We start from the raw sequence: 10,295 nt of genomic DNA, 5'->3' as shown, positions 1-10,295 counted from the left end.
TATTTTTACAAGTATTTGTTAAAATTGTTATTTTTTGATTTTATACCAAAATCGGTTGTTTTCTTTGCAAATAAGCAATTATTTACATTTCGAGTATGTACCATTTAATTCTAGCATAATACGATCATTTTTAGTGGCATAAAACAATGAAAATAAAATCGGAATCAGTTGATCTTTTTTTGCGAGCACGGTCGGTCGATACCGGCAAATTTAAATGGATTACATCTTGATACCGGAGACTGTCAATTAGACGGTTCAACTAAAAGGGAGATAACTAAAAGTTAAGGTCATATTCTCTGCTACACTTTTTTATGTGCAATTTAAAAATATGTGGTACGAGATACTGCCTTATATTGGCCTGATGATGGGGTGTGCTGTTGTTTGCGATTATATAACAGTGCCGTTCACCATGTTTAGAACGGGAGGACGTGTAAGTATATTGTAATTATGCCTAACTACAGTATCCTACAGGTAAACAGTTATAAACGGGGTACGGCTCATTGATTGAATGTTCACAAATATTTTAGCACGGGGTTTAGACTTTTATCTATATTACCCCCCTACCTGCCCCCCTCCTCCTGTTGGGGCACAGGGTTTGACGTTTTGATCTGTATTTCCTCTACCAAACCCCCACCCCCCCCCTCCAAGTCCCTTTTACAACCCCCAAAATTATTATCCAAAGTCAATTTCCACAAACAAACAATAATATGACACTATTACACAATTTTCATTATACCTCTATAGTATTAGTTAATAGTTATACGAGGGTAGCAACTCATTCGCCCTTCCAGTGCTTTAATTCTACCCAAGTTTACATTCAATGTCATAAGTCAGTCAAAATTACTTGGTCTTGATCAATAGAGTATAGATATATGTATGCAATGACATCTTCCGTATTAAGCAGTGTTAAGTATTTTGTTTTATACAATTTTTATTTTGTTGTTTGTGGAACATCCTGGAATCCCTGCAGTGAGCTTTTAGCTGTATGATTTAACAAAATGGAATCAGACAGAATTTATGCAACAAAAATTTAGCGTTGCATTCAACAAAATCAACATCCTTTTTGCCCACCGTCAAACACAGGAATTATTTTGTGCTCTGTTTTACTAGTGAAACTTGAAAAATGGTTTCAAAAGAATAAAAAATTGAATTGAATTGAAATTTGATTATTTTCTGCTAGAAATTTCACTTGTTCTGCAGGACGAGTATTTCTGGGATTTACTCGTCCGGAATCAATTTTTAATCGTATTTACAAGCGGACGAGTGGATTTGTCGAGCCCTCAGGGCTCTTTTATACTAACACTGAAACAGCTGGTTACATGGAAATCTGACAAGATCTGATTCACATAAACATAGAAATTTCCATGACTGAATTGCTGAAAACCGACAATGTTGTTTAAGAAATGCCATTGCATCTGTAGAAACTAAACGACCGATGACTCTCACCAACAAAAATCCAGTCCAGATCTATTTTATACAGTAGCTACTCAAAGAAATACAAAACAGAAATTTTCTTCTTTTCTCATGCCTCCATACAAATACCTTATCTGGAATACATGTACTCTACTTTTATCATTTAAAAGATTGTCGCTCAACGATAAAATTAGAGTATACTGGGTGAAAATGTTTGTGTGCTGTGACAAAGAACATACATATATTTTTTTCCTGCTACCAAAGTCTAGGTCAAAGTTAAGATAAAACAGATGGGTACATGGACCATTTAGATGGATTGTAACAAAAATGATAACTATTATGACTACAAGTGTGACACATGTAATTTGCAAGGTCAAGGTCACTAGAGATGATAAAAGATCAGGAAATTGCCCAGAGCATTATTTCCTGATGCATTTCTATATACCCACATCAGGGACATCTCTGTCAAAAGCGTTTGTGATGGGCTTTACAGTTAACATTAAAATGCTCAAATTTTCAGCAAATGCTGCTGGAATATTTATATATGCTAAAATAATAAAAGAACACCATAGCTGCTGAAATGATATATTAGGATAATTAGAAAACACCACCCAAGCCATTGTCTTGGTTAAAGTGAAGTCATGCATACATTCTCCCTTTCTGGACACATGGAGTATTGTAATGAAGACAATTTTGTTAATTTATGATACCTCCCCGCACAGTATGCAAGTGTCAGAATTTTGTCAGTGACTTATTATACAGCTCTGTGTATTGTTAAAGCTACATACCTCCAGATGAGTCAAAATATTTCAATAAAATCAAACTTGAGAAAAATGAATTAAGATTTTAGGAAAAGTAAAAAGATTTAAGATTCAAGTTATAATTTACATGTTACAGTATGTGCGATTAATGACTGTTTTTTACCAGGATTAATAACTACATTCCTACTGCATTACTAACACAGTAAAGCTTATTTTTGCATATTTTGGTAATTAATATGGCTTTATGGGTTGCAATTGCCATTGATAATGTTTAAATTGCTTCATTTTGGTTACCTCACAATATGATACTTTTAAATACATTTTCAAAATTTAATTGATGAAAATTAGCATGAATCTGGAAGTGTGCTGCTTTAATCCTAATTATCTTCAAGTATATTTTCAAATTGACTCACATTAACAAACTTGATTACATATATAAATTTGATATAAAGGTTTCATGCCACTCTACAAAAAAAAAAATTATACTAATTTTCTTGAAATATTTAGGCATATATGGAGGCATGCAGTTTAAATCTTGGAGACATCATAAAATACTTGTTTTTGATTATCTACCTGACGTTTTGGTTAATGTACTATAATTCTTATTTGGCTTAAACCCATCAGCTTACTCTGGCACAAAAGTCCCTATATAAAAATAAAATACATTTTTAAATTGAATAATACCCTTATAACAAAAATTACCCAAAATATTATCAAGAATTATTTTCCAGCCAAATTCAAGTGTAACCTGAAGTAAATGACATAAAGGAAGCTCACCAACATAATATATATCAGTGGTTAAACGTAGTGTCTAATATACTATTGTAAAATTATTCATGAAGAAATTTTCATGAAATCCTGTAATGATCATTTGAATACAAGATGACTAGCTGTAAAGGTAGCTGGCTGATATTTTTTTATTACACAGTTTACTACAGACAAAATTATACCCTTTCACAATGATCAATAAGACAAAATGTATGTGGCTATACCTGATTAGATAAATAAATATTACAGCGCTAATCTCAAGTTGCTTCTCCCATGATGTCCCAGCCAAATATGTTACATAAACAAAACTTCATCTTTGTTAATTTCAATATTATCCAGGCTTGTTAAACTAACAGTAATTACGGAACATCGGTGGTTCTACTCAGGTGTCCGTTTGTGCCTGAAATAATGCACGGAAGGGCACCTGAGGTCTTCCTCCACCAGTAAAGCTGGAACATCGCGATATGTCCTATACTGTGTTGATGTGACGTAAAACCCAAAACAAAACAAAACTAACAGTAAAAAGTACATGTACTGAGGGTAGGCAAGCACCAGACATGTCATTCTTGTAAACAAGTATTTTGAGTACAATTACCATTTTTACTGTTACAGACAAAAGTTACTGTCCTATTTTCAGCTCATGTTTGTTTTGGTTTCCTTTTTCAGAAAAGAGAAAATAGAGTTGGTGTAAATAATCAGCATGATTTTCGTCTAATGGCAAGAGATCGTTTGATTACTGGTAGCATCCATAAAACACTGGTAAGTTATAGATCAGCACTATAAAAGCTACCAAATTGTCATGCATGTCTATCAATTATAACTTGGATTTTATGAAGGATACTGTCAGATGTAAATTAATTTTTCATTCTAAACAATGCATACAATAGGAAATTGTAGAGGGCACCTGGTCCAGTAATGGTTTAAAGGACTCAAATTAAAGCATTATAATACATCTAAGTACATACAGAATCTAATTAAATCTCAATATGTTATATATTGATATATTATGGATAACAGAACATCATTTACGATGTATAAAAAAGCTGGTCATAATTTCATCTTCCTTTTTGTCATTATTACTCAATAATGAATTGTTATGGCTAGGAAATATTAAATTTCTTACATAAAATAAAGATGATTATGTAAAACAGGTTTTTATTATGCCAACATTTACGATGTGTGTATAATAGGGTGGTCCGTCCATGCCAGTACATTATATGTCCTGTCATCCTTGTCCAATCTATAGCTAGAGAAGTAAGTAGCTATGGGTTATGTGAATAAGTAGGGAAATCACCAATGGCCAGTAGCTATCTAAGGGTGATTTTAAGTTCATTATGTCAAGGTCAAGGTCACAGTGACACTAAAGGTAAAATTCCTGTCTGATCAATTACTTAAGAGGGATAAAGCGTTAGTTTATGTAACTTGGTAGAGACATTGTTTACGGCAAGTAGATGACCCCTTTTGATTTTGAGGATATCATAATGTTACAGTGGCACTTAACAATAACATGATGTTATAAGTCATGGTTTATGTACATGTAACTTAGCCCATGACCAGAGGATGAAACTTATAAGTGATAGTATGTCAAAGGTCTAGGTCGCACAGACACCTAATGTAAAATTCTTGTCTGATCAATAACTTGAGAGAGAATATTAAAGCCATGGTTTGTATTACTTGATAGGGGCTTTGTCCATGACCAGGAGAGTACTTTAGGTCAAAGGTCAAGACTACAGAGACAATATTCTTTCTTATCAATAATTTGAGAATAAATGAATTGTTGTTAATGTTACTTAATAGTAACATCATCTGGTATTATGATAATATTGTCAACTACTGTGATAGTATGATTAACATTCGGTAATTAACATGGTCATTTAACAAGAACTACTGGTATAATTATAGTGTCTTCAAAAGTGAAATAACTACTAGCATTGTGGCAGCTATGCTTATTTCTATTCTGTAGTTTTCACATGATGAATGTATTTTTATTCCATACAGTTGTAACAGTTTTAAAATAGCAGTGGTAAATTAAGTTAATACATGTTTATAAATTGGGTTATTCATATTTAAAGCATTGTATTAATTGCAGTTTTTATCATTTCAGGGCCTTGAGGTTATTCCTGATGAAGAGTAAATAATGGAAATATGAAAATAAAGAAGAGAAAGCTTTGACAGTTTTGAACAACTTATTTCATCATAATTAAGTTTTTTGGAGGGAAAAAAGTACTCAAAACATCAACAGAAATGAACTATGATTTTGTATTGTGTATATATTCATATTTATATGTTTCAGATTGACTTTTAAGCCTGACTTTATTGTCTTATAGAATAAATATGTAGATATTTCAAATGATCCTTCATTTTGTTTTCAGCATTAAAAGCATGATGAATATTGAAGTGAAAAAATCCTGGTCAAAATTATCTCTTAATCTGCTCAATTGCTAAAATGAACATGTCCAGTTTCCATTTTTAGCTCAACTTTTTAAAAGAAAGAATTTGAGCTATTGTTACAGTCATGTCATCTGTTCCCATTCCAGGTCAAATTATTGCAAATTTGCGTAGATTGTCCTAACTTTGTTAGATTTATTATACCCCCACAAACGAAGTTTAGGGGGGGTATATAGGAGTCAGCTTGTCGGTCCGTCCGTCGGTCGGTCCACCTTCATGGTTTCCGGACGATAACTTGAGCTAGGAATGAGATATTCCAATCAAACTTGGTGTACAGCAAGCTTGTATGAATACCTGGGTTGGTATTGCATATGGACCCCCTGGGGTCAAAGACTAGGTCACCGTTACTAAAAATAGAAAAATGGTTTCCGGACGATAACTTGAGCTAGGAATGAGATAAAACAAGCTTTCTTGAAGACCTGGTTGATGTTGCAATTCTTTGTACTCATTTTAATCTTCATAAATTATAGTTCAACTTCAAACTATTGTTCACACCACTTATTTTTCAAACGTAATGGTTGCTTGTGGGGGTATTAATCACCTTCAGTGATAGCTCTAGTTAGATTTATTTCCAGATTTGATTTATACTTGGGACAAAAGAACAAATATGACAAAACCATCATGATATGACTTTGACCTTCAATTGACCTTGTCCCTCATGAATTGACATTGACTTGCAAGGTCAAATTATTGAACTTTGCTTAAATTGTCATTATTTTGTTAATTATTTATGGATTTGATTCAATCTTGTACAAAAAAACACTTTTGACAAAATTGACATGATGATTATATTAAATTTGACCTTGACCTTTGTTGAATGACCTTAACTATGAAATTTTACTTATATTTTGTACAAATAAGCAATTTTTTGTAGGAGTTTTCTTTACTGCAGTAATCTTCCTTTAATAATGTGTTTGACTTTAGAAAGAAGAAAAAGTCGAGCCTGACCCCCACAAGTCAGTTGTTGAGATATCAGGTTGAAAATTGAAGTTGGTTAGCAAACTCTATAGGGCTTTTTCAGACTGCACAGATGTGACGGTTTGTCAGGCTGTATAGCTAGCTATCTCAGCTGGGGGAACTATACTTTAGCTGAGTTAACTTTTAAACAAACCTAACTTGTGAATATACCTTCACCTGCTGTAACATTTTCATTAAACATCTGCTCCTACACCACTTTGTCAATATTATTAAAACTAAGCAGGAATGTTCCTGGCATAAAGTAATTTCAAAATTATTATCAACCCCAGTTGCCATGGGTACTTAAAGAAACAGTCTTTTTCATAACAACAAAGCATAGATATTTGATATGAAACTTTTCTAGTCGGCTTCTTCCATGTTTATTAAAACTTGGCCCTTTATTAAAACTTGGCCCTGACGTCAAAATTGAATAAGCAAGCAGTGACTTCCTTAGCAACAATTGACTTTTACAGTAAAAATTGACTTTTTATTTTATGAATATCAAACATATTTTTAAATAATAAGTTTACTTTTTTTTTACTGAAATTTACTTTATTTTCCGTTGGATATACAATAAATACATTTGTGATGCATTATTCTAAAACGATAACATACACTGTTTTGTTTACTTCTGAGTAATGTGGTAGAACTATTTTCAGGTTTAATGTGGTGCTTAATTACGAAATGAATTTATTTGGAATTTTAATTATCCTCGCGAAAACAAGCCAAAAATCCATAAACAGTTTGATTTCAGCCCGATTTTTGTTATGTAATAACAAGTAACTTTCGTTCACAATGTAATGAAAACTATTGTTAATATCGGATATCACTATGGGTTTAAGGTTACCAAAAAGTGGGTGATAGGAAAAATTTTTAATTACTAACCAGTATTTCGGATCTTTAATGCTTTTATTAACACTCTTTGTACATGTATAAAACTGCTCTTATTAACACTTTTTGTATATAATTGCTCTTTATATTAACACTCTTTGTATAAAACTTCTAGGTTAGCAGGGTTACATTTTAGCGTCGGAGGAGTACATGTTGCATCTCAATGGGACATAATTCAGTGTGTGATAATTTGTTTTGCACAAATGCAGTTACCTCCCATTGATTAGACTCCAGATAAGCAAATTTTCCTAAGTGGAATTGGCCATGAGGTTACTAAACTGACCTATAAGCTCGTGTACCATTCAAAAACTGCACTTTGTTTAGGTTTGTGTGTACATCACATGGTGTATTGTTTGGTAAGTGGTGGCGTACGCTATTTCGAAAGGTATTCTAAATCTTGTTTTTAGTCCTCTACCGGTTTAACCAGAGGGGACTTTAGGTTTACCCTCCATCCGTCTGTAAGTCTGTCTGTCTGTCTGTCTGTCCACAAAACTGGATCCCGCGATAACGCAAAAAGTACTGAAAATATTTTTGTGAAACTTGATATATGGATAGATGGCAGTATGGACATTATGCATGTCTTCTTTTTTTTCTTCCTATGTTGAAGATTCTGGTTGTTATGGCAACAAATAGTCTGAAAATATGGCAAATTTAACACATAAACTGGATCCAGGGATAACTCAAAAAGTACTGAAAATATTTTTATGAAACTTGAAATAACGGTAGATGGCAGTCTGGAGATTATGCACATCTTTTTCTTTTCTTCCTATGTTGAAAATTCTGGTTGCTATGGCAACAAATAGCCTGAATTTCAAGATTTCTGATGTAAAATTTTCAGCTTTTTCACTATAAGTTCTTTATTTCTTAAGGTGTTTACTTCAAACTTTAAATATAAGTTTCTGGTCATCAACCACATCATATGTGACAAGGTTTACAACTCTAGCACAAAAATTATCAGTATTTCCTCCCTTGAACTTAGAATTTTTATGGAAAAAAATGTTGTCTTTTTTAAAAAACTTCTTTATTTCCTAATGTATCTACTTCAAACTTCATATATATGTTTCTTGTTATCACTCAACATTTTTGAGAACGTTAAATACTCTAGCAAGACTATGTCCAGAATTACCTCCCCCTTGAACTTAGATTTTTTTCGAGAAATTGGTATTTTTCACTCCAACTTCTTCATTCCTTATAGGATTTACTTTTAAATCCCACATCATAATAATATGACAAGGTTGTATAAACAGAATTTCCTTACTAGGCACGGAAACTTAACACATTACTGTGATATAGACAAACTTAGAACTCAAAAGATTTAAGTTCATTCATGTCATTCATCCACTGGTAAAATTGAATGGCCAATGGCCCATCAGAATGTTGCTGGAGTTCTAACCGGTAGGGGACTTATGAATTGCTTGCAATACTATGATAATTGCTTGTTGTGTCTTTTTATTGTCGAAATTACCTCTGTTTCTTTCAATTTATGTAACCCATGTTCCAGCCAACTTATAACTACGCTACCCACATTACTAAACAATTTTACACTGAAGCCGTGGTCTGTGCAAAGACTTTACTGGCAGCTAGAGAAACTTGAAGCGGGGAAAGTTTTCCATTTAGACATTCTAGTTATCTAGTTGTAGTTGTTATTCTTGATTCTGTCGGAAACACTACTAGTCGTTTAATGTTTTATATGGCAGACTGTAAAAACGAAACATTACGACTTTATTTTGATGTTGAAGGAACGGCGCGGACTTAATTAAGTATGTTAAATATACATCGACAGAAAGGGGAATTTCCCTAAGAAATAGTATATAAATCAATCGCTATATGGTCTAATAACAAATTGCAGCACAATGATTGTTGTATAAGTCCTATAAAATACAGCAAATATTAGATGCTGTGAAGGATTTTAATGATCTTCATTTTTCTTGGTACTGTTTTTAATTACGCTTGCAATTTTCACTCGGTCAGAAAAACTTGGTAGATAAAGCTTTAAATGTTTTATTGTTTGTGATTGTAAAAAGGTTTATATTAAACCTAAGAAGGTTTATATTAAACCTAAGATATTTTGTCGTTTACTTATTGCTTTCATTGCACATGTTTTAGTATAATAATTATGCTGATCTGAAATTACACTGACTAAAGAATCGGGGAAGAAAAAATAATTTAATTTTGTAAATATTTGCTTTATTTTAAAATGAATACTCGCTCTGCCGCAGTATATGGTAAGTGCGTTTGTTGCACGAGTGTATATCAATTTTAGAAGTTTTTATTAGTTTGCGAGGAAATTTTGAGACTAAATTTGAACAACTCTCAACTCCAGTTCCTGGACCTAAACTGTGTTGGTGTAATATGAAGAAAAATGGTCGTGACACGAGTAAGACTCGAACTCCTGACCACTGAGCTGAGAGTCACTCACCTTAACTACTAGGCCACTCGTTATGTGAAAGGTTTGGTGTAATTAAAAACATCGACAAAAGTACTGAAAAAAAAAACATGCAGGTTTTATTTAACTTTGATAGTGAATACTGAAATTTGGTTTTAAATCCTACATTGACCCTGTACGTGATGTTCACTCACAAGAATTTTAAACTCAATTTGGACAGAAACTTGACTAAGAATAATACACCTGGTGAACAGAGAGTTTGTTATGTTTATATACAATAGCGTTGTTCAATATCCCGAGGAATTGTGTGAGGTGGTTCATTGAAAATGTTTCCTCAATGCATGCTTAAGGATTCTGAAGTTCCTCTTACCAGATAAAATGTGACGCAGGCAGCCAGTAGTTCCAAGACAAGGACAATCAAGTTTGTTTACATCAAAATAATTATATCTCTATATGGCAGCATTATACATGTGTTTGATCGTAATTAATGATTGACGATATCGTAATAAAAATAATATCGTAATGTATATCGTAGTTGTTTAATTAATGTAAGTTTACGTGCATGTAAGACTTGTATAGATATATCAAAGACTTGTACAGTATAGTTTTTTCACCTAGCTGCCAGTTACATATTCATGTCAATGTTTTATTTGATATTCATATGATATCAA

General features: G+C 32.6%; 1 protein-coding gene across 1 annotated transcript; it reads left to right on the top strand.

Annotated features, from left to right (window-relative positions):
- The first annotated feature begins 249 nt into the window (after positions 1–249).
- Positions 250–5,292, top strand: LOC132756163 (NADH dehydrogenase [ubiquinone] 1 alpha subcomplex subunit 1-like). The gene is made up of 3 exons (XM_060747161.1): positions 250–430; positions 3,609–3,701; positions 5,047–5,292. The coding sequence occupies exons 1-3, from the start codon at positions 329–331 to the stop codon at positions 5,074–5,076; spliced, it is 225 nt and encodes a 74-aa protein (XP_060603144.1). The 5' UTR covers positions 250–328; the 3' UTR covers positions 5,077–5,292.
- Positions 5,293–10,295: the final 5,003 nt, after the last annotated feature.

This window comes from Ruditapes philippinarum, unplaced genomic scaffold (assembly GCF_026571515.1).
Source record: "Ruditapes philippinarum isolate M1 unplaced genomic scaffold, ASM2657151v2 ctg452_1_1_1_1, whole genome shotgun sequence".
NCBI classification, from domain to species: domain Eukaryota; kingdom Metazoa; phylum Mollusca; class Bivalvia; order Venerida; family Veneridae; genus Ruditapes; species Ruditapes philippinarum.
The sequence above is the reverse complement of the archived record's forward strand: the minus strand, read 5'-3'. Positions and strand labels throughout refer to the sequence as shown.

What these genes read in the sequence shown, in the direction of transcription:
- LOC132756163 (XM_060747161.1), top strand. Translation starts at nt 329, where the DNA reads ATGTGGTACGAGATACTGCCTTATATTGGCCTGATGATGGGGTGTGCT. An exon ending in TGTTTAGAACGGGAGGACGT is followed by an intron (nt 431 to 3,608) that starts GTAAGTATATTG and finishes TTCCTTTTTCAG; the next exon opens with AAAAGAGAAAATAGAGTTGG. An exon ending in GTAGCATCCATAAAACACTG is followed by an intron (nt 3,702 to 5,046) that starts GTAAGTTATAGA and finishes TTATCATTTCAG; the next exon opens with GGCCTTGAGGTTATTCCTGA.